The sequence below is a fragment of the Centrocercus urophasianus genome, unplaced genomic scaffold (assembly GCF_019232065.1).
Source record: "Centrocercus urophasianus isolate 14NV4802_14NV808 unplaced genomic scaffold, USGS_Curo_1.0 seq_14, whole genome shotgun sequence".
Taxonomy (NCBI): Eukaryota; Metazoa; Chordata; class Aves; order Galliformes; family Phasianidae; genus Centrocercus; species Centrocercus urophasianus.
In genome coordinates, this window is record NW_024884586.1 from 47,493,725 (window position 1) to 47,521,563 (window position 27,839).

The window sequence follows — 27,839 nt, forward strand, 5'->3', positions numbered from 1 at the left end:
CAGTATTGTTCGTGTAGACACTTTGTCTGCAATGGGAGATCGGAAACTTCCCATGGTGTAACGCCATGTTTAACCCAGGCTCCCACCGGCGATCCCTCACCGAGCTTCAGTTCCCTGGGGTTCCTCAAGGTGCACCTACTCCCTCAACTGGGAACTCAGCATTCCTCATGTGGGCCACTGGGTTAAAATTAACTAAGCAGGAAAAACAAACAAAAAAAAGGCAGTAGAAAGGGAAAGCTGCTAATTAAATTTGTGATTGGGGGCAACGACCTTCCTGAGATGTCCTGTCATGGATCCAGGCTGAACTCTACAGGTCAAGATTTCCATTGACAAGGCTTTGTGCTTGTGATGGAAACAGTAGCTGTGGCCTTTCTGTACTGCTCAGCAAGGCAGGAGGAGCTCCTGGTAGTGCTGTGCCAGTGTTGGAAACAAAACGTTATGGAGAAAGTTCTCAAGTCAGCCATGAGTCACTGCAACGTTCAGTCACAGCACATTCATTTCTGTGCCACAAGATATTGCCACAGCATCAGAACCAGGCAAACACACGTTTTAAAACGCAGGAAGAGAAAGGTTAAAGATTTTGTTTCAATATTCTTACATGTTTTGTTTTGTTTTTTGAGATACAAATGCATTGAGGGTCTCTTTCTACATTGCTAGAAGTTATCAATTTCCAATCCATTCAAGTTCATGAAAATAATACACTCTGTAACTATGCTGATGTGGGCAGATAACATCCATTGTAAGAAACCAATGCTTGAATGAGACATTCCGATTTAACAATCATTGCATCTCCAACCAAAGTGAATGGGAAATACATATCAACAACATTTCACATGTGTACACCCTCATCTGGTGAGTGAAAAGTCTCACTCTTTCCAAATCCTGAGGAATTTTGTTCCAGCCAGAGAAAAGAAAATTCAGTTTCAGGCAAAGATCAAAACCTTGATAAATATTTTTGGAAATTACTTGTGTGTGGAAAAAGGGAGCAGCTCAGATTGCAGGAGCCACATCTCTGGAGGGCATCACCAGAACAGCTGCTCGCAGAGTTGCCACTGGTGCATTCCTGACACTTTTTTAATGAGAGCAACTCCTGCTGACATTGGCCAAGAGGCACAGGAAGGCTCCTGACAAACAGACCGGGCTCATCACAAGTCCCTTTCCACACCATTCATATTGCTGCAGATGTCCATCTCTGTCTGGGAAATCCTGGTAGGACAGGATGAAAATATTTCATCCGTCTTCCTCTGTGGGATTCCCGATGTGCCAGAGGTTGCAAGGGATCACAATGGCTATTTGCTCTCACAGCAGTCAGCTGTTCAGCACAGGTGAGCTGCATCTGGACACTGAGAGGCTGACTGGTCAGCGTGCCAACTGCATGGCAGGCACTGGTCTGAACATCAGGGGAAAGACACAGAGCCGCAACAGGATCCTTCAATGAGATGCATACTGCAAAAACACCACACCAAGTTGTCCCAGAGAGCAAGGCTGCATACAAACACCACCCATCCTAGGGCTGCCAGCATGTTCCTCTACGGCACCCAAGGGCTACAACTGGCAGCTTAGGCAAAGCTCCTTTTGAACAGCGTCCAATCCAGACTTACAGATTTCAGACATCCCGTCACTGAGTTGCTCCAATAGGCAATTACTTTCACCATTAAACACAGGCAGCTCATTTCTGGTTTATCAAGCACAGTCTCAAAGTGCTCTTACTCTCCTTGGACTTCCTCATTCCCATCCCAGGCCAAGGTGTGAATGTTAGGAAGCATCGTGTGCTTTGGCATGGCAAAGTGACTGCGTCCTTTTGGACCTGGCCTGCACATTTACCCCAAGGAGAACGTGCAGCTGTGTGACAGAGCTCATTTGTTTTCCTTTCCCAAAAATCACAACTTTAGCTGATGGGCTTTGGCAACATGGATTAAATTCCACTTAGCAACGGGAAAAATACACAACTGCCTGTTGCAACTTCCCTATAGCTGCTTGGCCTTCAGGTATAGGTTTTTTCTTACAAACTAGATTTTCCTCTTGACTTGGGAATTGGTTTGAGGGAAGGACAAGAGTCACAAAACGTATTTCCCAGCTGAATCTTAGCCAAACTCCACAAGCACATCAGCTCTGTAGGTATTTTGGATGTACAGCAGCTCAGGGCGGGCTCTTTCCTGCTTGTGCAGCCCCACACAATTACATGGGGGTCCCAACACTGAGCACTGCACACATCTGAGCAGAGGGGCTGCAACGGAAGGCAGTGAAAGTTTACCAATAAAAAACATCGCCTTTTATCTTTGCACTGATGTTGGGCTAAGATGCATTTACAGTAAATGTTGCTGAAGTTAAAAGGTTCAGTGTGACCAATTCAAGCAGCTGAAATCCTTCTGACTAGCAGCATCCCCTTTTTGTGTCTCTGTCCCATGCCATTGCACAAATGACTGCTATACTGTCATGCAACTTCAGACATCACAAGACACAGTAACTATTACTTAGGACTTACATGGCACTTTTACAGACCCACAGACCATCTCACATCTATGAGGTAAGATTCATAAATTTCCTGTGTTCGACTAGACAGCCAGACCTACCTCTTTCCAGCATCAGCAGACATTTATTAGCATGCTAAAACCAAAATAAAGGCACTAGGTTCAAGATTCTGCCTTTGCATTACTTTCTCCTGACAAACCTAAGACTGACATTGTGGTCATGGGTATTTCTAATTCCCTTTGGATGCTGTAATGTTTGTGTAAAGGAAACTGACAGCATCCAAATGGAGACAGAGAAGGCTTCCAAGAACACAGACAACAGATTTTCCTACCTCTTCTCCCTCCCACCCTCTATCTTCATGGCACAGAAGTCTTTCTCTGCAATTATTAAATTCTAGGCACTAGAGCTGCCTATTACATCTTGGAATGTAGGGAACCTCAAAGAAAAAAAACAAAACAAAAAAAACCACCACCACCAAACACTGCTCATTAGAACTAATCCATCTGCTTATCCAGATAACGTTCTGTAGAAGATTGCACTGAAATGGATTTGTGAGCAACTGACTTCCATTTGTGTACAGTATGGTTTTAGTTTGAACGAATAGGACTGAGTTGTGAGGGGTGTGTCAAATAATGTTTCTGTGCTACAAATAAAAAGGATTGATTTTTTTTTTGTTGCTCTGAGAGCTCTAATTTTAAACAGTAATTTTTTAAAATAGGAGTCTTTTTTTTTTGTTTGTTTCAGACTGTGGTGCAACATGGTGTTAAGAAAAACAAAATAAACACCAATTCACAGATTATATACATGGATGCAAAGAGCTGCCTTGGAGTGGCAAGAAGCTTATCTCAAACAAAAACAGTAAAACCAAACAATGCTCTTCTAGGAAGCATCACAGCCCACTTCAGCCTAGTAGAGCATTAGAGTTTGCACAGGGAGGCTTGGCAAATGCCAGGTATGTCAGCATTTGCCTGCTTGCAGCGGATGTGCTAAAAGAACCTCAAGTCCAGAAATTGCGGCTCAAGGTGCAGCATTCCCACTTCTTTCCATCCTTTCGTCTCTCACTTTCCCTGGTGCCAGAACTATACTGCATTCCTGCACCTCCCTCCTTCTGCAGCAAAAGGAAAAACAAGCAGCAGCCTTCTCAGAAATCTGAAGTGCCAAAGAGGAGGAGAAAGCAGAATGACAACACCAAGAACGCACTAGTAGGGGAAAGAGAAGAAACAGTTATGCCTCAAAAACATCCCCAGGCAAGAGACAGAAGCCAGAGATTGGGGTCATTAAAACTTGTCTGGGCAATGCATGCTCCTGTACTAGAGGTGGCTGGATGAGATGGCGTGGCGAGTCTTGCTGCTTTTTACATTTCCCTCTGCTTAGGAACATCCCCAGGGCTGCTATCAGCACACTGACAGAACGCACCAGATAACAGAACCAGCAGTATTTACGTGCTGAGTCTCATTGGCTCAACTCACAGCAGTGCTGCGTTTGGGTGCGACTCTCTGCCCATTGGATTGCACACGGATCTCACAGCAAGCGGGGACGGAGCTGCACAGCACGGGGTGCCAGCACACGACTGCTGCAGCTCGACCGTACGCAGCGCTGCAGAACTCAGCTCAAACTCCTCTTGCTGCACTGCACTTGAGCCTGTCATTATCCAAATGCTTGCAAGGAATGGTAAAACAATACTTTAAATTCCAGCCGTTTTTCAGTGTGAGCAATCTTAGAAAACTACTTCGCTTTTAAACTTGTGACATTCTGCTTTTCTGTACGTATTTTCACGTTAACAGAATTTCCTTCAGAACAACATTAATGCGAATGTCCCAAGCAGTGCAGTCAGAGCAAAGAGCTGGGTTTTCAGTTTCCACCCTCCCCACTTTATTGACAAATCCATGTCAGCAATGCTAATGTGGCTTTCTGATTCTGATTAACTACCTTGTTTGACTACAGTAATACTCAGGAAAAGGAGAATGAAACTGATAGATTTGGAGGGCTCAGTTAATATTATTTTAACCTTTACCCTCCCTGTCTTCCACAGCTTTTTTAAATAAACAAGAAAAATGTCAAACTAAAATGCATAATTCCATTCCCTAGCCTAGAATTCCTACACCAGTGAGGTTTTTCCGAGCACTCAAATATCTGAAACCAACTGTTCTTTTTTCTGCTTTTGAAAACCAACAGTAAATTCAATTTCTTTACACAATTGTGAGAAGTGCTAAGGGGATACCCCAGTAGCTAAGCAGAAAGAGAACAAATGATCTGACACAGAAACCATCAAAATCCATGCAATTTTTGCTACTGATCTCAAAATGAAGAATGCGACCATGTGTGGTAGGACAAAGATAAAGGACCCACACCCCACTTCCCTCGGGGGCCAATGATTTCAGATGCCTCTTACCAATACAACTAGATGTAGACTTTTGTTTTTCCCCGGTAATTTAATTTGGAATGCCAAAATGGATTTAAAAGCTGTGCTTTCTTTACGAATGGCAAGAACACAGCAAGAGATCATCAGCACAGAAGAAGCTGCTACCAAAGACGATCACGTATTTGGTCAGTTACATGAAAACCTGTATCTGGGAAGTTAACCACATAGTTGCATGTGCTCAGCTATACTTGCCTCCAAGCTTCTCCTTACAACTTTCTGACATAAATAATTACTTGACCAGACTTATCTTTAAGCTCCTGCCAAAAAGCCACATTTCTCTAATCTCTTGGAAGAAAGTCTACGTCCATTGCATAAGCTGAAATATAATTCTGGTTCAGTGCCAGAATCAGGATTTAGTGACTACTCTTTACAGAAAAGTCTTCTGCCCCTTTTTCCATTCGTGGATGACACTGTGTGCCACCAGCATCTCACAGCAAGCTGTCAAGCACAGCCATGACCCAGGGGACAGGCTGGATGTTTGTGGGACCGAGTCATGCACTCGTTTTCAGCAGCGACTCCACAGCTCTGGCAAGCTTTCCTCAAAATCTCTCAGCGCTCAAAGGACAGCACTGTACACAAGACAGCACCGTTTCTGGAAAGAGAGCATTAAAACACAATGACATTTTCATGCAACTTGTGAGCCCACAGGTCAGCACCCTGGTTTTCAGGGCTCATTTCTCAATCTCGCTCAGCGTTGTTCCCAACCTGGTCTCAGCTCCATTTAGTGCAACACATCATGCTTATCATGGCACACCAGCATCTTCTTTCCATAGCCCAGAGGCAAGCTTTGCGGAGGGTGACTTGGCGTCAATGTTCTGTGCAGTTTGCTCTGCTGTTTCCCAGTGTGCTATGTCAGTATTGCAGCGTGAAGCAGAATTAAGCAAACTTTTGTTATATTTCTACCATTAGACTTCTGGAGCCTCAATCATTTTGATTTGGCTCTCAGCTGAGCAAACGTTCTGCAGTAGCCAGTCTAATTACAGGATTATGGGCCTTAATATAATACGGCTTTAAATACTCACATAAAGGGCCTAATTTTTCAAGGGATGTGAAATAGAAATCAGTTTGACCAATGCCACTCTGTGCATCACAACATGTAAATTCCAGAGAACAGGCACACAATGGGGATCAGAGCACAGCAACAGCTACACATCACTCACCAGCCAGCAACAATTGCTTGAGCCTGAGCGCGGCTGAACCTGCTGCTGCTCCTGGTGGGTTGCAGTGAAGTTGAGTGTTACGCTGATACCATGCCTCAATTATGCAAGAAAATAATTTAGCACTGTAACTCTGTGAATTCCTGGAGAACAATGGAACTTGTAAAACACAGCTGCTTTATTGGTGAACATGACAGCAGATCATGAGCAGCCAAATATCACTGTACCCGTCGCCTGTTCCTTCCTGGGACCCTCTGCAGCAGTTTCCTCAACCACAAATATCCCCAGCTACACAATTTCATTCTTAAGGAATGCAGGGTCTGAAGAATGGTTTTTAAAGAAACACTGCTTAGAATAACACAACTGAACAGAAAGCTGACCTCAGTCTGGAGAAGATGAGAAATTCCATGTGTGAAAATCTGAGACATATTCCCTATTTTGCTGAGCGTACAGCCTAGCCACAGATAAAGGTTGATAAAGATGCAGAGCACCACAACCAGAATGGCTTGTGTCTGACTGATAAAGAAATAAAGTGAGATTCCTCAAATAGCTAGATTTTAAGGAGGGACTGCTAGAAGTTGATAACTCTCTGGCAAAAGTAAGCATACAAGTTTTTCTAGCAATGGGAACAAAGAAAGGAATGAAATATGAAAGGACAATAAAGGCAGATGGGAAGCAAGAAAAGAATAGGAAAAAGAGGAGAAGAGAAAGTCTGGATGAGCAATCAGCAAGGAGGAGGCACTCAGAACAACCTCAGCCCAAAAGCAGAAAAATGAAGACAGCATCCCCAGGCATTAGCATTACATGAGCCATCTTCAAAATATTTATGCTCTGCATTTACTATAAATTTTAAATGAAAACTGAAACCTCTTAGCAACATATTTACAAATTACCGCTTTTAGAACAGAGTGGGAAGGAGTTTATTTCCAGCCTTTTTTCTTACTTGCATGCAGAAAGCACTGCAAATGTAGTACACAGTTCATGCACCACTTTGTAAACACACGTTTAATTTTATTAACAAATTAAATGAAACACTGGGGCAGAAGCAACTTTTTCATAAATACTCACAAAATTCACTCTTTGGTCCTTTTTGAGAAGTTTATTTTCTGTTTTAATTGCGTGTAGCAAAGTGACACCTGCACCTGAATTACAGAGAAGTAACAGCTTTCCAAGTGGTTTATACTTCCCGTGGCACCTGAATCTCAGCAGAACTTTGCACAGGATCCCCAGAACTTCCCAGGACCAGCAGCTCCATTTTCAAGCTCTGGCTGCTTCTAGGAGCGCTGCACGAAGAGTCCCTCTGTGTACTCAGATACGGACACAGCCCTGCGTGTGGTTCCAGGGGCTGCAGCTTTGTGGCTCCGTGAAGCACAACAACCAGAAACATCTAAAGCATCCCTAGAACAAGCAAAAAGGAACGGCTCCTGCTGTGAAAAATCTACAGGCTCACTCAGAGGAAAAGAGAAGCAGGCAGCAGAACAGCAACATAGTCACACGCTTATTTCACTTAGCCCTAGAAAAAGCCTATTTATCTATTTAAAAACATCAGGAGATGCCTCATCTGTTTTATCTCGTTCACTGGCTCCTTTGTGAGTCCCTTAGTTAGAACACTTGTATTCAAATTTATTTAAAAAAAAAAAAAAAAAAAAAAAAAAAAAAAAAAACCAACAATCAAGTGTTGCCACAGATTCTGAAAGAGGAGACTGCTGTGAAAGCAACTGCAGCACAAACATCACATTTCCAGCGAGTTACAGAGGTTGCATGGGTATTTCCTGCTACAGGCTCATAACAAGACAGTTCTGCCTTAAAAACAACACTTCCATTGTAGAAAGAGTGATAAGCTCTGAAATAAGCACTGGATGAACTGACACCAGCAGGATGCCCTAAAATTCAGAGGGAAATCACTCAGATGCAGCACACCAAAGATGGGGGCTTTCACTGCACTCATATGCCGTGGTTCCTTCTTTCTTCAAGGGGAAGCACCACAAACTAGCTGTACTCCAAGACAAGGGCAGCTCCGAGAACAAATATTAAAGCATTTGTTAATCAAAGGACTAAACATATGAAAGAAAAAAGGAAAGCTTTCCTGTGTATTATTTCCATCAGGAAAATAGGCACTGAGCTCTCCACACATGATGCAAATGTCCAACTCTGGCTCGGGGCAGCTGCTGTTCTGAGAAACAAACCAAAATGAGCTGATCATTTGAATTCCCTTAAAACTCAAAGTATTGAGCCAAATAAAGCAAAGCAGAGCTTACTGCATGGTTTAAAAAGCCACGTCTAACATCTCTCTGCATTTAAAAATTATAATTTTACCTGTAGGAGAGAAAAAAAATTCAAGCTCCTTTTCTCCTCCACTCTGAACTACTAAGTCCGAATCCCTACATAAGAAGTAATAAAAATAGTTTGGTTTCTGGTAGCAATAACAAAAATGTGGGCAAGATTAATTCTTACACTTTTATGGCAAACAATCTAAAGCAGATGTTTGAGAATAAAAGCGAGATGTCAAAGTAGTTAATAGGAGCATTTCAAAACCAAACAACAAAACAACTTGCAGCTTTACGTGCTTATATAAAACTCTAAATCACCTCAGCCAGCTTTCACCCTTAGCCCTTCTCTATTCCATGGAACTTCACAGCTACCAAAAATGTTACATTCATGTCAAACACGCTACAGGTCCATGTCTCCCAAAGGAAGATATCAGGACAGAAGTGAGCTTTGCTGATTAGAGATCAACTGCTGAATCAGGACCTTTGTGGTTTGAAATAAAGTGGAATAAAGTTCCCGACTTTAAGAGACAGAATATAGTTTAAAGATATCTTTTAAAAGTTCAGCTTCTATTTACACTTCCTCTAGAATACTCCGTTTTAAGACAGAGATCAAGCTTCATGCTGTAAGGTCAAAAATCAACATATGCATTCCTGAGAATCAGACTTCAAATATCCATTTGAAGTTATCCACACTTTCTTGTTTGTGAGTTCAAAGAATTGCCGATCATAAAGCAAACTTGAAGACATTAAATCTTCCAAGTACAAATTTCACAAAAGACGATGCGTGCATGCAGGAGAATTGAGTCCTTCTACATTTAATACGGCAAAAGTTTGTGTAAGGTAACCATAAGCACACCCTTTTCAAATGAAACTAGCTTTTATTGTGAACACGAAAGACACTGTGTTAACTTAAAACACCATTCACTCAGATGTGCCTTCCAAAACGCCTTAAGCAGGATTATATTGATTTAAATAAAGTAAATTAGGCAAGTTTTTGCACTCAAGCTTCCCACTCAAACAGGATTTGCCGAGCCCTTTGAGTTTAATCAGCAGTACAATCACACAGGTACACAAGAGACTGACTAAGCACACACACATGCAATTCTGGACTCACCGGCCAAGCTGATTTTCTGGCCAGCTAGGAAGAACTGCCTTCTGAGCTATCAGCCCAAATCTCCATCTACCTGGAAGCCATCCACCCAGCAACACTGGGCTGCTGTGCATCTGCTTTGCTGTTCCACTCCATTACACGAAATACTAACCCTTCCTTACTGGCATGGGGTAACTGATACCGTATCAGTGAAGTTAATGGGAGCAAATCAGAAAGCCTTGAGTTCTGTGAATAATGATATTTTGTTGCGTTTCCTTTCCCAAGAACAGGCAGGGGGGGGGGGGGGGGCCGGCCGGAAGAAGGTATTCTCTACCCTGCCCCAATTTCACTGCAAGCTGCTAAAGAAGCTCTCAGCACATTTATCTTTATACAGAGCGGGATTTTGCTTTTTTATTTAAGTCTCCAAGATCTGCCAAGAAAGGTAATGAAAACTGTATTTTCAACAATAGACAGCTTTAAATTTTTTTTTTTTTAATCACCACCAGCTTATGTAGCTTTGCCCTAACTCTGGGTATATACCTTTTTCAATCAATAATGAACTGAAAGCCATGTTTTCGCCTTTAGCTTCACATTAATCTAGGGTCCTGTTTAAACCACAATACTGTATCAAGTTTTGTCTCTCCATCTCCTTTTCACAGCCACCACTGTGATGTTGAGACGCCCGTCACTAGAACAGAGCATTGGTACCTGCAGCATCTGAGAGACCTGCAAGGAAAGCAGCTCACCTTAGGAAGTTGTCTAATCCCAGACTCAGCTGCACAGGTGGCTGTGGCAGCCTGCCCTGGGGCGTTAGCAGAAGCTGGGAGTCACAGCAACTGCTTGCTGCTATCCATTCAAGGAAATTCAGACTTTGTTTCATCTTCCGTATCTTAGATTTAAATATACACCAAAAGGCAACTACCCAGTATACTCTTTAAGTCGTACAGCCAGCTAACTCACAGCAAACCAGCAGTTCTGCCATGATAACGCATCACAGAATGCACCTACATTTGTTTCTATTGGATGTTGGCTTGCTTTTTATTATAATCTATAATGTACTTGGTTGTTTATAGTGTACATGCACATTGCTTATTTAGTCTAAAGAATAACCAAGTCTCAATTGTAGCCACTTGTCATATATGCGTATACTCTGATTCACAAGTAATCCAGCACAGTAATTACGCAGTTCTTAACAAATGCTATCAGTGCACATCTTGCAACACCCTATAATGCCCCAATCCTGGGAGCATTTACACACAGGCTTCAGTCAAAAGCATTTCAAGCCAACAAATCTATTTGCTATGAGGAAGTTTCATCAGATGCTTATTTGGGGCTTAGACACAGATGCTAAGTTAAATCAACATTACCGAAAATTACTCATTTTAGGCACAGAAGGCAAAAGGAGCAGCCCATGCTGATTGCTTCGCCTAGATGGCGGCCTGCAAGTCCAGTCCAACAAAGGCCAGCAAGCCTAAACGTGACTGCGTAAGCTGAGCCCATCCGTTCCGCTGCAATTACCGACGGCAGGAAACACAATGGCCTAGGAAGCAGGGGCTTGCAGAAACAGGCCCTGAGAGAAGCAGCCTGCATCCTGACAGCGCCAGTCCCCACTCTGCGTCCCCTGGCAGCCCACGGACACTGCTTGAAAGCCAGGCAGCTCTCTCAGGCCACGCTGGGCCCACAGAGTGCTGCTGGCCATTGGTAGCCCTCAGGGCTGAGCAAGGATGGAGTAACAGAGCCGAGGGTGAAGCCAGCATGAGGACATGCTTGCTTCATTTCATAGCTTAAGGGTTCTCTGGGTCAGAACCAGGATGATCCGTATCTTATGTGATCAAGATCCTCTTCCAACTTCAGATCATCATTTTAACATGACTATCGCCATGATCAGGCTGGCTTTTCCACTAAGGCAGACTTGTGGAAGCTTACAGTAAGATGAATATTATGAGAGTATTCAAGTTGCTTGGGCCATTTTTGAAGCAAACACCCACTTCTGAAACTAATTAAAACAGATGCTTAGCCGTGCCACTTTAACTGCAGGTGGGCATCAAGAGAGCAATACAAAGCAAGAGAGATTTTAAGAAGTAGACGGGGCATCCGAGTACCTCCTTAAGAGTAGTAATTCATTACATAAAACACCTTCATTTTATTATCTGGGCCCCAATTCCATGGCCTACACAAATGGAGAAAACAGTTTCATTAGGGATTACACATAATTGGGGCCATTACTCTGATCAACTGTATGGAGCATCCTTAAGAAGCTAATTTACAGAGACAGTTTCCAAATTTCTCTGATTATGTCTTTAAAACATTCAAAAGAAGACAGTAGACAGTTATAAATCATACAGACACACAGCCGCAGTAATCCATGCTATTTTAAGAAGTAGAAGAAGCAATTCACTGTAAAAGCCATTGAATTAACTGTATTTACTTCAGTGTCTTATTTGACTAAATCGTACCTCAGTGCTGGACAGTACATCTAACATTTGTCTTCATAGTAGAAAAAAAATAAGAAATCACAAAGTCACCAAATGCAATGCAGACAAATCACAATCCTCTACAAACTGACATTTGGGGCATCAATATGTAATGCACCTTAATCACATCAAACAACGTGAAAATCTGCTTTCTTTTGCAATCCACATCAGATTCATTTAATTTCTGCATTTACTGAACTGCACAAACGGTTGTTTGATGCAATCAGTTCAGTTCCATTTAAAGAATAGCACATCACAGTGTTCTTAAGTCTTTTTGGAAATACCTCTGTTGCCCAGCAGCACAAGGCTTCCACCAGTTGCTGCTCCACATGCTATTGCCAATCAGCTGCATTTGCTGTAGCGCATTCCAAATTTTACTAATTAATCTCTACACTAAGCCACACCAATGGCTGGTTGCCATTTGAAATGATCATCATCTTTTATTTAAAGACATAGTGACCCTATGGTCAATCTCAGACCTTACTTTAAAACAAATTGCTCCCAGTTTCAGGGAACTTGATCCACTGCAATAACGAGTTGGCTTTACTTGATTTTTTTTTTTTAACTGGACAGAGAAAGTATCCTGATGCAATTGTTAGTAATTTGAGTGTCTGTACTAAGCATACTGAATTATTTCAATGATAATTGGTAAGAATTGAGAAAAACCTTACATTTTCATCTAGGAGTTACAGTCAGCAGAGGTTACGAGATGCAAACTGCTGGAAGAAAAGACCACTCGCTCTTGCAAAACAGGCTTTGAAGCTGTGTTTTAAAGACTCCAGCCTATTGCTACATTTCATATGAGGTTTTAAATATTGATTTCACACAGACCAATCGCTCACACTATTGTTACAGGCTGCTCTCATTCAGCAGTGCATGTGAGCTCTGTGACCTTCACAATGACCTCTACAAAAGCAGTTGTGCATTTTAGTGTGGTGTAAATCCTCACAGACAAGTCGAACCTGTTCTTTTTGGCATCCAGCCCTTCAGATGAATACTCTGCTGAGATTTATTATGAAAGGGGAACGAAGGGGCATTATTGCACAACAGCCATCCCTCTCATACACAGAAGTTCTATCTTTTACAACTTCTAAAGGCTTTTAAATAAACACATTTTCTTTATTACACTAAATACACACAATAAACACTAAATTGATCTTATTCTCCACATTTTCTGCAACTAAAATTCATTGTCATTTACCAAAATGTAGACATGCCCAGAAAAAGCGTGTATGCAAAGGTGTTTTCTCTTGTCATTAATAAATAATATTCATACTTCCTGTTACTGTACACGAGGGATTGGTGTTTCCTAACACACCATTCAGTTACAACACTGAAGTATTATTCCACATCGTAGCAACACACACTGCCTTAAAAGGGACATTAATTATTTTTGTAATGCCATGAAGTTGCTGCAGGATATTAGACTGTCTCCATAGGAAGCACACTCCTATGGTAAAATGATGAATTACAACATTTGCAGGTTTTTAATTAGATTTCAGAAGAGCATCGACAAAGTTATTTTCCATGCTCTCAATATTTCGCAAGCCCAAATGCAAATAAAATAGAAGATTAATTGAATTTTAAAATGTAAATTATAAGTATAAATTACGAAAGGGACAAATTTTATAAATTCAGTGAACCTGCTAAAAGAGAACAGTAAGTGTATCATTCACATTATCCACCTCCCTTAGCATTTCCTAATTCATTTTTCAACAAAACATGCTCTGTTAGGGAAGACAATGAAACCCAAACAAAAACCACCCAAAGCTGCATTGATACTCTATTCCAAAAACTCATGTTCAAACTGGCTTCATCTGACAGCCTCGTGGAATCAACTCCAAGTATTTTGATGGAAACAAACACTTTCTTATCTAAATCTCCGAATTCCCCTAAAAAGTTCCTTTCCCCTGCAGTGGGAACAGCCACAAACAAGTGACAATGCATGCACACATGGCAGTTGTCCTTCTCCTTGTCTCACATTCACTAATCCACAGGCCATCAGGTCTGGCCTTCCTCAAGTCTCCCCTTTCCTTAGCTTTCTTCCTCCTCCTGTTCTACCAGCACAATCAAACACAACAATGCACAATTCTGAAGATTTCCCCATACAAGTTAAAAAAAAAAAAAAAAAAAAGTGCCACCATTCCATCTTTCCCTACTGCACTTTCATAGCCTCAGAGCTGCAGCAGTTTTCCTTACATAACATGCAGCAAGAATTTTTACCAACTAAGTTTGCTTTCCCTCTGTAGGTTCCCATCTGCTACCTTATCACGGATTTCCAAGCCTGATAATACCACTGAAATGGATTAGAGATAGCCTGAAGATAATAGAAGATAAACCAGCATGATATGCAGTGCTGTATTAAGAATCAAGTATCCTGAGTGCTAATGAAAGGTTTCTTCCTACAGAAGAAATTCCACATTTTGAAAAGCTGCAGAGGTCATGCACTTTCCATAAACAACAACAAAAAAAAAAAGAGATGAAAATAAATATTCAGCTGTATTTATACTTCATTCTTCACAGAAACAAAAACAAACAAACAAAAGAAGCCCAGTTACAACCATTATTTTACTCAAGGTTTAAGAGCAATCAATAGTTAAATGAGTACAACATCCATCAGGAACGCTTCTTTTGCTTAAAGAGTCACATCTTTGTTTGATTCTGTATCTGAAATTAACCAATCAGATGCAAGTTGTGTTAAAAACAGCATAAAACAGAAGCTGTACGCAACACTATCAGTAAAACTTCACTAACGCAACATTACGGATAAAGGTGGTTTTTGTGTTAGTCAGGGCTTTTTTTGTTTTGTTATGTTTTTTTTTATTATTATTCCAAACATTTCAATTTCTTGAATGGACTAATCCTGTCTAGGCTCCAGGTTCCACATAAATCAAAATGGGAATTCAAGCTCATGGCATCTCACAAAGAAGTACATCGAGTAAATAAGTGAAAACTGAATGGGTGAAGATGAAGGAGGCAGATAGTTTCCATTGTAATCCCCTATACATCCTCCCATCAGCACTGAAGCCAAGCCATCTTCCTCTCCCCACGCAATGAATAAAACCCTAATAATGCACTAGTAGGAACAAATGCAAAAGGGAATCCATGGTATGCACGCACAGCTAAGATAGTGCCAACAGACATTAAACACCAGGATATAGATGTTGAAATTCTGTGCCAAGTTCTCTTCTGTCAAGCAGACCACATGATAGCCCTCCAACTTCATCCATATGACAGTGTGCCAGTGGCTGGTGGGAAATCCTTACAATAAAGCTCTTTGGATTATGCTTTTTCTGAACTGCAGTTATGACCGGGCTCAAAACTTGCTCCAAAAGAAAGCAAAGAAAGCGGTGCCGTTCCCAGTATCATTACCATTGAACTTTCACAGAAACTGCTGCCCTTTTGGTAAGGCAGAAGCTCCTCTGAATATTTACTAATGGATTATTCCTCAGACTTCACCTGCATGAGCCCTAAGATCCTACTGCTCTGAGGGCAGCACTACAGCTGCCTTATGCATAGTTTTGGATGGAGGTGGCTTTTTTCCGCCCCGCTAGCCGTGTCTGCATGCCCACAGGTACACAAATACAGGCGGCCCTAAACCCTGGTGCCAAAGAGTGCCTAATGATGGCAAGGATCAGATGCCCGCATCGATCCCGTTTAGATCTGTCAGCAAGTCTACACGGCACAGAGCAAAAGGTCTTGTTTACTTGAGCACTGCTTGTGACAGTCTTACAGGGGATCACGTTTCTGTCATTCTCTGCTTTGGAGAAAAGAGCAGCACTGCCTTTATTCATGCCTCTCTTTCAAGAGATGAAACGAGAACAGTCCTCAGATCTAAAAATACATGGTTCTTCACTCCTGCCCACAGCCTTCGGTTCTGAATTGTTCCTCCCTCCATTTGTCCCTCCTCCAACTGTACCTGCCCTTCCTTGTTCCACCGCAACACTTCCCCGTGCACAACCTTTCAGTGCACTATCTGCCTTGCCCAGGATCTTCTTAATGTCCCAGAGTAACACAAGAATCATTACACTGACACAAACCCATCATTTCACATTCTACTAATCCTTGCAAATGTTGCAAGTTCCAGTGTCTCATAATTGAGAGGGATTGTTCCACATGTGCTCTCTGTCCCTCCATTTCCTGTCCGTACCACTACTCACATTTGTCTGAGTGAGTCAAAGCAGGTTTCTTTGTTTCCAAAATATTCTTAATTATCCTACAGTTTTAAAGAGAACCTACATAAAATACAACATTTATACTACGTTAGTGTCTTCTCTGTAAGAGGCTGAGGATGTTTTGCTCTGCCACACATTCTGATGGAATTGTACCACGTCACAGGTTACACCTGGCTCTCCCACTTCCCCAAAATACAGTTACCTGTGTAGTAGCTATGCTTAGACAAAGTAGAACAATAAACTAAAACAGTAACTTCTCCACACTGATATACTTAGGATATATATATTTAGGATTTTCTTCTTTTAAAAAGTTAGGAGGAATGAACACAAGCAAAACTTTCAGAGACCAACACGCTCCTGCAGGAAGATGACTTCTCTTTCATTAGCAGCCAATGTTGTCAATAATTCCTTCCAGCAACACCCTGACTGACACACTGAATCCAGACTAGGTATGCACAGGGAAATTCACCTTTTCATGTCCAACACTGATTGCCTAAAACAATATTCCCTTCTCCCACTCTCTGCACCTGAACAAACATTCTTCAGGAAAATTGTTATTGAAGTCTTGGTACAGAACATCGTCTCTTTGATCCAAAATATCTTTTACTGCAAATATCCTAGTACAATATGAGAGCATCTTGTATGGCCAACCACTGGAAACTCAGGCCCCCAGTACACCTTTGAAAAACATCTCTATTTTTAAATCTATTTTTAATTTGTAAATATGCTATTTTTTAAACTTCAGAAGTTGAGTAACTTGTCTACTGTGTTGCCTTACATGCAAGCATAGATGCAGAAAGAAGTGGCTGCTACACAGCACACCCAGCATGGCCTCAATCAGCACGCTGAGCACTTTTTCCTTTGTAGGAAATTAAGGTATTAGTAAAGATGGTGCATCTCAAAGATAAAATCAAAACTGAAGATGCTGTGGGGAAAAAGAGGTCTTGCATGTACACCTCTGCCTACAGCCAGAATTCCTGTTAGAAAGTGAGTGGGATGTCATATTCAAAACCATCTAAGTGTGTACACACAATCCTGCTGCCCTCTGAGGTCAGACCTTACACAGGAACTTCTCCGGCCAGATGAGTGACAGAACACTGCCCTGGTTTCAGCTGGGATAATTTTCTTCATAGCACCTAATACTGTGCAATGGTTTGGATTTAGAATGAAAATAGTGGTGATAATAGCAGTCATTGCTGAGCAGTGCCTACACTAAGTCAAAGACTTTCCAGATTCTCGTGCTGCCCTACCAGCAAGAAGGCTGGGCACAAGGAGTTGGGTGGGACAGAACTAGGACAGCTGGCCCAAAGGAATATCTTGTATCATACGGTGTCATGCTGAATAGTAAAACTGGGGATGTTGGCCAGGAGAGCTGCCACTGTTTGGAGGTTGGCTGGGCATCAGCCAGCACGTGCTGAGCAATTGCACTGTACATTGCTTGTTTGGGTTTGGTTGTTTTTGCGGTCTCTTTTGTTCCTCCTTTCTATCTTATCAAACTGTCCTTATCTCAATCCCTGAATTCTCATACACATTTTTTTCCCAGTTCTTTCCGCTATCTCTCTGGAGTGTAGCAATGAACAACAGTTGCACGATGCTTAGCTGTCTACCAAGTAAACCACAACCACCCCCAATCCCCAAATCCTTCCATCGCTGAGCTCTCTTAAAATTCCCAACCCCATACAGGAACTCCTCAGCCTTTCCTGCTCCCCCTACTCTTCTCTCATTCCCACCTTTCTGCCAAACTGCCCCAAATTCCCCGCCAGAGTGACAAATACACATTTCCCAGCTCTTTGTTCTCTCCAAAGCATCTCCTATCAAAATCCCTTCCTTCTCCTCCATCCATCATTTTCTGTCCTGCGCTTCCCCATCCCTAAAATGCCCTGAACCCATGCTCCATCCTGACACCATTGCTACTGTTAGCAGGATTGGATACTGAACTTTCCACCAGGTCTCTTCTGGTGACCATTTCCCACTACAATTGCTCCTTTTGTCCTTTAGGCTCTCTTTGCACGACATTTCAACTCTCCACAAATTTCAAAGAAGAGACCTTCTAACAATGCTGCAAAGGTGAACGGGCTTTACAACACAGGCAGGTAGAGGGTTCGAGCCTCCTCCACTCTGGGCCCAACAAACCCAGGGGCCTCATACATCTCCTCCAAATCTTCCCCATCTTCACAGAATCACAGAATGGCCAGGGTTGGAAGGGATGATGAGGATCAAGGATCAGGAAGCTCCAAACTCCTGCCACATGCAAGGCCACCAACCTCCCCATTTAATACCAGCCCAGGCTGCCCAGGGCCCCATCCAACCTGGCCTTGAACACCTCGAGGGACAGGGCATCCACAACCTCTCTGGGCAGCTGTTCCATCACCTCACCACTCTCTCTGTAAAGAACTTCCCCCTGACATCCAACCTAAATCTTCCCTCCTTCAACTTAAAACCATTTCCCCTTGTCCTGCTGTTATCTATCCTTTCAAAGAGTTGATTCCCCTCCTGTTTGTAGCCCTCCTCTTCATAGCCCTCCTTTGGAGGCTCTATAACAGTGATAGCTCTCGGTGTTTATAAGAAATGGGAGTAGTCAAGAATAAAACTAATCTGTGAGGTAAGTCTCACACATGCCTAAGAGGCAAGTGTCTCCAAGACAGATGCAATCCAGCTGACAGCTGACTCGGAGGAATCCGTGAGCCCATTCCCCAGCTCTGCCATTCCAGGCTGTCAGCGCCCCCTCAGGTAAACAATAGAGAGGATCAAGGAATGACACAAAACTGCTTTGATCAGCAGCAACAGAAGATTAAAAGAAAACCTGTAGTGCTCTCACAAATGCAGACAAGTGCTAAGAAAATGGGACTATGGCAAGAACAGCTCACACTTCTCTGTGCACGTACACAAATTCAATCTTTTAACGTGACTAAATGCCTCCAAATCTTTCTTTGCTCTCAGTACAGCTCCTTCAATATTTTTACTGCTCTCCATAAATTAATTTTCCTAATTTGAAAAGTCCTTTGCCACTTGATAAATGTAATTCATACCTAGTCTGTAAAGTGCAGACAAACTACTTGCAATTGAGAATTGCAAAAGAAATCAAGTATTTGATTGTTAAGCAACAATTAAGACATCTGGAGTACTCTTCTAGATGTAAATTCTAAAACATCTAGTTCTATGAAGTCCCATTACCTCATCACCTTGAAGTACACAGGAAGTTTCTACACAGAGGCAGAGAGCAACGCGCTTTTTGCATCTGTGAAGACAGAACACAAACTAACAAATCTGCACTGTGTCAAGGAAGTGCACTAACAAAGCTTCCCCTAAAATGTAAAGGCAAGGGCAATGAGCTGCTATCAGAGGCGGCCTGGGGAGACTGCTGAGCCTCCATCTCAGAAGGTCTTTAGGAACAGGTTAGACAAGTCCCTGTCGGGAACATTTAAGTATCACCAAATCCTCAAAGCAGAAGTAGGAACTCATGACCTCAGGACCTCTGACAAGCACAGCAATTATGCAATTCCACAAGTAACAACTGCAATTTTGGTACCAAAGTTTTGCATCTTATTTTTCTTCGTAGACCAAAAGTTCCACTCTTTATGAGGGAATCTGTCCTCTCTTGATTTTCAATATCATCTCTAGCAAGATTTCAGGAGATGGATTCAATGATCTTTGCGGCTCCCTTCCAACTCAGGATACAATGAGAAGGCTACAACCATGCTTTCATAAAAGGTATTTACCTCTCCTTGAATCTATCTCTACCATCCGGTATGCATACTTTCAAGTAAGCATCAAACACTACTACTGAACCTTTTGCATTAAAAAATGTGGTTCAGTTAACTCTGTGCTGTTCCTTTAACATGTACTTTAATATTGGGCATTCACGACGCATGCAACTCCTGGCCAAAGCAGAGCATCAAAATGGCACACATACACTAAATTGTATCTTGTTAAAAAGAACAGCAGCACCAAAAAGTTATATTGGAACAATCTATTAATGTGTTTACATTATATGAATGATTTGCTGTTCCTTCTCAAGGCATGTAGGAAGTCAGCACTTCTCAAACGTGTAAAGTATTTCCATGTGCTTAAAGCATGATCTTTCCAAAACAAACAATGATTGAGAAATTTTTTATTATTCTTTATTTTCTTGCCAGCTGTTTTTTTGGACTTCCCTCTCAGCCACCTTCTTTCTTTCAGTCAGATCTCTCCTTATTGCTCACAGTAACACCTACTCAAGCAACAGCTTATTCAGAGCTATAAGACTCAGAAATGGGAACATCTCAATCTGATTTAAATGGTATTTTCCTCAGATCAGTTTACAAGGTGTCTCTGTGCTGTTGTTGCAAGCATTAGGTCTCCTTGGTCGTCAGGATGGAACTTGCGCATCCTACAGTAGAACTCAGAGGCCATTTCTTGCTGCCTTCTCTCAGTGCTGCTTCAGGCAAAGGAACAGAGCACAGGCTGACCAGAGCACCCCAGCAGCCTCTTCCCTGTGAGCCTTTTCCTCAGAAGACTTGTTTTGTGTGACTAAAGCAATGTACTTATTGCTTGAGATACACAGACGTACTGCTGAAATTTCATGCTGAAGAGTCAGGCAAGTGAACCCTTGAGCAACTCAATAAATTAAATATGGAGGAAGAGAGAGAAATAAATAAATAAGGGAAGGAGGCTTCCATTTCAAAAAGCATCCGATAAAGGGCAGATACACTACACCACTAGCTAGAGCCACTAGCTTTACTAATATATACATTTGTCTCCTTGTTTGCTCCTGTACAATTAACAGCTTTGGCATCATTTCATTCACTAAATTCCACTCATTACAGCTGTGCAAACTTCTGCGCTGAATTCTTATTTATACTGTATGTGCATATAAACATGTGCTGATTTAGCCATGGAAAGGAGCCTTAAAGCAAATGTACAAATATTTATTCTAACCGAGCAGTATAAAAGAGCCCAACCATAAAACAGAATCAGGGCAAGTGGTTCTGATTATGTCTGTGCACCAAACTGTTTAATTTTGACTATGGCATCTTTCCTAAGGCATTCCAAACATTAATCCTGCAAAGAGATACAGCAAGACGTAGAATCACATTTTCTAAATCCAGTCTCCTTTTCCAAGGCCAACAATGCATAAATGAAAGGAAGGGAAATGATAAATACTATCATTTACTTTGCTTTTCTTTCCCCCAAAACATTTCTTACCTACATTTAGAAAAACACTCATTAAGTGAATATAATGTGCTTAATGTTTACACACTTTGATATAATAGTAATTACACAGCAAGCGCAGAACCCAATTAAATGCTTTTGACTCAGTTTATGGGTTGAAGTGCACACGAAGCATTCTGATGATAGAACAGTTTTAAATAAAGTGTACCTGGCATACACTCCAAAAACAGAGTTCAAAAATTTAAGCACAGTTCTGCATGTATGCATCCAAAGCTTAACATCCCATCTTTAAATAGCAGGCTAGAGATTCGGTGAAGCAAATGTATTTACTGCTGCTAATCACTCTCCGTCACACCGCTGTGAAGTTACAGGTACATTGTATACGTAACCCTTTGGGACAGAAGTGAGCACTATATGGGTCACAGCACTCAAAATCCAGTACCTTAGCCCTAAACTGAGTTCTGCCATTCAGCACTTTTTGCGTCCCTTCATTCATATATTTGTCTTCTATACGTATTGTCAGAGATCCAACAGTCCCCATTTCTTCTTCCTTCTTCACTTATCAGAAATAGATATCCTCCCCACCAGATCAATGCAATGTTCATTGCTGAAAACAAGTTATTGCTAACGATGGCAAAAAGTCAAAGCTAAAGCCACATGCAGTATTCTTTCTAGAAGTTATGATGAAGTGCTGAGGGAGGGCAGACTCCCACTTGCAGAGCTGCTGTTACACTGACATACGTGTGCACCTGCTCACCAAACGTGCAACCCTTGAACGTCCACTCCAAAGAAGTGCTGTTTCTTTCAATATCTCACCCAGAGACCTGCTGGAAAGCACTGCAAAACAAATCCCCTCACCGGCACATCCTATTTCCTCTGCAGTAGGATTCTCTTTCATGGGGCTGCTGCCCAGCACACTGTGCCTAAGCTGGGACACAGCCACGTGTGCGAAAGGCACCTGCACCACAAGGGGAACGAAGCAGCCTCGTGGTACAGATTCAACAGCTGACTCCTGCTGGAGCTCTAGACAACATTCAGTGCTGCTGAAAAACGTTACCCTTACATGCACGCTCTCTAAAACTAAGTGTGCCTATTCTGACAGAATCAGTATGCCTGAACACATTACTCTCACTTGAGAACGTGTTGCAATTTTGACTAGAATCACAACGACATGCTATGAAAAGATAAATATTCCATCCAGCTGCAGAAAAAGCCATGCATGGCACAAGCCTGATGAAGATTAAAAAGAAAATACCAATTAAACTCAGATCTCAAAGAAATCAGTTCCATCTGAAGTGTTTCAGCCAGAAGATCAACAGCTGAGCTAACAGCAAAGGAAGGAAAACGGCTGGATTTTATTTTATTTTAAACTTTAGGCAAATTCTAACAGCGCCAATAATAAATATATAATAAAGCCCAACAAAACAACAAACAAAAACCCAAAACAAAACAGAGCAGTAAAAATTGGGAAAGCAAGACCAGGAGGCTGAAACAGTTCCCTGCCACACAGATGGGATGGCAAAGCTGGAGAACAGCCGCAGCCTAAACAGAAGTGCTGCACTCACTTCACTTACCTCAGAGTCCCTGGCATTTGTCTAAGCAGCTTTGAAAGAGCACAACTTATTAAAAAGGTATTTTGAGAGACTTTTTTGTGTTTGGAACAGGATTTTGGATAATTGCTCCATGAGCTATAAAAGAAACAGACTGAAAAGCAGGAGCCGCTGCTGAACAGTTGTTTGCACAGGAAGCAATATTGTAGGAAAAGGCAATAATGAAGAACAGTTAATTTGACCTGAGCTGATGAGGTCAACGTTTTAAAAGAAATAGCTCCACATAATGTAAAATAAGAATGCTATTTCCCATTAGAATAATACAGCAAGTGTAACGCCACAAGAAATCCATTCCTTAGCACATGTTATGCTCAGTTTAGTAGTAACGTGCATTCCTGAGGTGTCCTAGACATCCTGTGTCTGACAAAGATTCATTTCACTGAAATACTGATTTGACTGCTGCCTCCTGCGAGCTCTGACTGCTTCAGCCTGCACACTGCTCTCATGGCTTCCAGTTACAAACAGTCTGAAACTACGGCGACTGGAATAAAACCCTGATAACATTCAGACACTAAGTTAAACGCGACGTCGCCGCTGTGATTTGGACAGTAAAGGAGCCGAAGCAGATATTTCACTCTTAATTTGCTGCCATTCAGAGGTGCTGTTGACAGGAGATGGAGCCCGGCTCAGCGGAAGAGACACTAGGTCAGGAATTCAGTAGGGCTGGATCCTATTCCTCCTTCCGCTGCTCTGTTGTCTAATCCTGGGCGAGCACATCGCCTCCGGGCATCTGCTTCCCTCCCTCCCCAACACTCCTATTTGAACTGCAAATTCATAATGACCATCTTGGTGATGACGAAGCATGTATTCTGCACCAATGCTTCTATTAATAAATCCTCCCACTGCCATTAAGTATTAAAACAGAAATCCTGAGAGAAATTGAATGATCAGTGAGATGTTATATTCCTTTTGAGTTATTTGGATACGAAATGCAGAGGAAAGCTTTCTCAATGGTAAGCAGGCCAGAGGACACCCACACTCGTCTACATACTTGGACAATCCAGTTAGAGGAAACTGAGTTTTTAACTTCATGAATTTACTTCAAGAATACTAACACTGGAGGCTAAGCACCCCCAGGGACCTGGGAAAGGGAGCAAAGACACTGTAAAACAAAAAGCAACAGAAAAGGAAGAAGACATGCAGCCTGAAATGGGCTTAAGATAGTCTGCACTCAGGCCACTCTAAGGGATTCCAGACACATAAATAGCTGGGTCCCAGGCTCAGAGGTTTGCACATTCCCAGTTCATGATGAATTAAAGAGGAGTTGAATATCTCTACACTTTTATGTGTTTTTAACCCCAGATGTACTGTAAAGCGTGTAACTACAAGTACCAAAAGGCTCCCACAGTCCTGTAAACACTAGATTCACAAAAAAAAAAACACTAGAATTACTGTAGTATAATGGATTCCTGCTTACATTTGTACATTGCCATTAACATACAATGCATAAGAGCACCTCTCCCACTTTAAAAACTAGTTAAAGCCATCCTCCCAACCAGAAATGGTCACTATATACACCAAGAGATGGAAGAACGGTTCTGTTCCCAGACATGACATCTGTTTTGCACACCCTGGTATGCCCTAGAAACAGTATTCATTTCTAGTAACCACTGTTCTTCTTTGGTCTGGTACTAAAATCTGACGTGCATGCATTGGTAAGCAATATTTTCAGCATTACTGCACGAAGTATAATTGTCATAATTTCTCTTGCAGCTTATACTGATGAGATTAGATATAATGAGACGAATATTTTACATATTCAAATATGCTAAAATCCTGATCCTTATTATGATAAGTGTGATGAGCAGAAAATTCTGAAGAGCCTCTATCCCCACTTGGGGAGGCCAAATCACACTGACTGACAGGCGGCTGTGCTTCAAGCATGGAAGATACAACGTACTGAAATTAATTTAAAATATTAATGAGATCCAGTAGAATGCAAACAAAAAAGTAAAGCCACTCCTGCCTGAAAGGAGCAAAACAACAGTTTAATAAAATGAAAAATGAAGATGGAAACTCTAGCCCCTGATCTAATCGTCTTTCTTGTGCTATAGGGGATGCTCTTGCTCAGCTTACCAGGGACAGCCATTCCCTCCCTCTTGTAAGCACAGGAACTCCACAGAACTTATATGACACCTTAAATGAGCCAACTTCCTTGAGCTCAGCCCAAGAGACTAGAATGGGCATGCCTCTTAATTCACGAAGCAAGAAACTTGTCCAATTATCAGTCAGGCTGATGAGCACCACTGACCATGACCATCCCAGGAAAAACACTCATGTTAAAGCTGAAAAAGAAAAATGCACTGCCACGACTGGTGTGTTTGTAAAGCCTTTGTGTAAACTGAAGTTCCAGATCTGCCAGCATCTCAGCCAGCTTTACTCGAGTTCCCTTCCTTTGAACAAAATTAAAGACAACATCCACTAGAAAAGATCAGCTGGGGAAAAATAAAGGGATGAATGCACATCTGCATGGTGCAAGAACCTTTAATGGTGGGCCCAGAATAGAATTTTGAAAGCAGGCAGATTGTGTACACTAGGATTTCAGAAAAATAAAATAAAATCAACCCGGAACACATTATGTATCTTAGGTGAGTCTCAAGGTAGAATGTCATCCAGTGCGGTCACTACATCATCAGCTGCACCAAATCATAATCAACTACTGCTTTTTACAAAATGAACTCATTCTGAGCTGAAAAACATGCATTTGACAACAGTAACTTTCCAAGGGGCATCCTTGTCCTGATCTGAAAACATCAAGAACTAGAGATTTCGTCACATTCCACAGTCAATTTTAACATGAGACCAATTAACCACTGGAACACTGTGAACTCTGAGGTCTATTTGTTCCTCCAGTTTCTATTAAGCTCCTATTTGTTTAACTAAGGTTACCAGTTCTTGCTACACTAGCTGTTGTGCTGTTCAGACCTGGCTTTTTCTGCAGCGAGGAGGTGCTTATTGCACACTGAGTCACAGCATAACCTTCTCATGAACTACAGGCAGAACTCAGCACAAAGCATAACCTACCACCTTTGAATGAACTTTCTTGCTTTCAAAACTGTCAGCAGAATGCTTCAGTGTATGAGTCTTCCCAACACTGCATCCAGGAGAAGTCCCTTCATATTTTATTGCAGTACTATTTATACACCCAAGGTTCACGTGCATTGCTGTGGTTGAGGGTCAGATTCATTTGTACGGTTAGTTAAACTTCCAAGCCCTCTTCACAGAGCCCAATATTTATTCTTCTATTTATAATTTTGCATTTAGCCATATTAAGACACAGGTCATTCAGAGGAGGCCATCTTGCCAAAACTGCCCTGGAAATTGCCAACTTGCATGTCACCCACAGAAATCCAGCATCTGCTTCCCAGCACTGCACGATGTCCTTGCAGAACACCCCTTCCAGAAATACTCCCATTGGGTGGCAACCAACAGCTACAACAGGCATCACAAGTAGCCAGAGAATTCATTTACCGTGCAGAGTATCAATATTCTTCTTTTTGTCCAATGCCATTTCTATGAACTCCTAAGTAATGTTGTTACATAATTAAATCAGGCATCCTACAAAGAAAGTATGGAGATAGGCAACTTTCTCAAGGTAGCCTGTAATTTTAATCAGTATGAAATTAATTTTGTTTGATGGCATCCATTTTCCACAGAACATGAGGCACTAACTTCAAATATCCTCACCTTTCACTTTTATTTTAATCTTTAACTGTACTTACACTTTTTTTAATATATATCTAAGATCAACCAGGGTGGAGGGTTTTGTTCATTCATCGGAAACCGAACAAATAAAATCAGTCACCTAATCACACTTCCTGAATACAGACAAAACAAAACAACAATCAGTTACCAGGAGTATCTCTTCTTATTGTAAATAGCAAGATTTAAGTGTCACAATGTTAGAAATCTCCTCATCCAAGTCCTTTCCCATTTTTGAACGAAGTTTACTTAGGGCTGCAGATTTGAAACGTCTGCAATTGCTTAATACTACTTAAAATCCATCTACAAATAAATTGCAAAGTACTTCCATTGTCCTCATCATGTAGTTAAGCTACACAGAAGCTTAACTTAGCTCTCTAAGTGAAGTTGGAAATACAAACAGCATAAAAAAGTCTGAAAATATGTTCTAACAGCAAGTACAGGAATTCCAGTGGAATATTTTGTAACAGAATCCACAAACACTTTTGTCTACCAGCTTTTCTACACACAGAAAATATCCCACAAAAATGACCTGTCTACCCCCAAGGTCTTAGACTGTAAGAAGAAAAAGGAAGAAGACAGAGCTTTGTGCTACAGAAATGCAAAAGAACAGTGTGCAAGAGCTGACACTGCTCTTAGCAAAGTAAGCTGCAAATGCTATTACAGTGCAAACTCTTTGGGGGAAACAGACAACGAACATAGCCCAGATATCCTTGACAAATCCAAACTGACAAACTGATTAATTGATGGGAGAGTAGTTTGCACAGCTTACTTTTTGCTTTCCTTACTTTCTGGTTTGCCAGGAAGGTAGGGAGTGTTGGTTATTTTCAAGACATCATTTAGCATTATCAACTCTAAAAAACAAAGACTAAGAGAAGAGCAGGAATTTTTTAAAAAGCAGGAAATCAGTCAGGTACAAAAGAGATTAACAACTCATACTCCATCTACAATCCTCCTCTGTCCCAAAAAATAGATTTATTTATCTTACATTTCCATGCACCACTAGATGCAGACTTTGTACCACGTTGAGACATAAACGCAGGAACGACGACAGGTCTGTAGCTGTCACTACAGTAGCAACACTTGAAAAAATACTTGCTGCTTCCTGAATTCCAGTAGCAATGAAAACCACTCAGCATCATTTTCAGTGTTGTCTATCCACACTCACTGATTATTTCAGTGCTCAGAGCAAACTTGGAGAGTGCAGTCTTTTAAATTTCAACTTCCAAAATTGTTACACAAATGAGAGACAATATAATTCAACATACAGCACAGCACTGCTGAGGAAAAGGTATAGCTTGTTTTTAGACAACTAT

General features: G+C 41.6%; 1 protein-coding gene across 3 annotated transcripts in view; it reads right to left on the bottom strand.

Annotated features, from left to right (window-relative positions):
- MNAT1 (MNAT1 component of CDK activating kinase) overlaps positions 1-27,839 on the bottom strand; it is a 115,223-nt gene that overhangs the window by 36,701 nt on the left and 50,683 nt on the right. Inside the window, exon 7 of one of the 3 annotated variants that reach the window (XM_042813733.1) lies at positions 7,173-7,449. The exons of the other annotated variants lie outside the window; for them this stretch is intronic. Within the exon in view, the coding sequence (XP_042669667.1) occupies positions 7,360-7,449 (90 nt within the window). The 3' untranslated portion in view covers positions 7,173-7,359. Of the gene's footprint in view, positions 1-7,172; positions 7,450-27,839 lie in introns of those variants that run through there. 3 annotated transcript variants of the gene reach the window in all.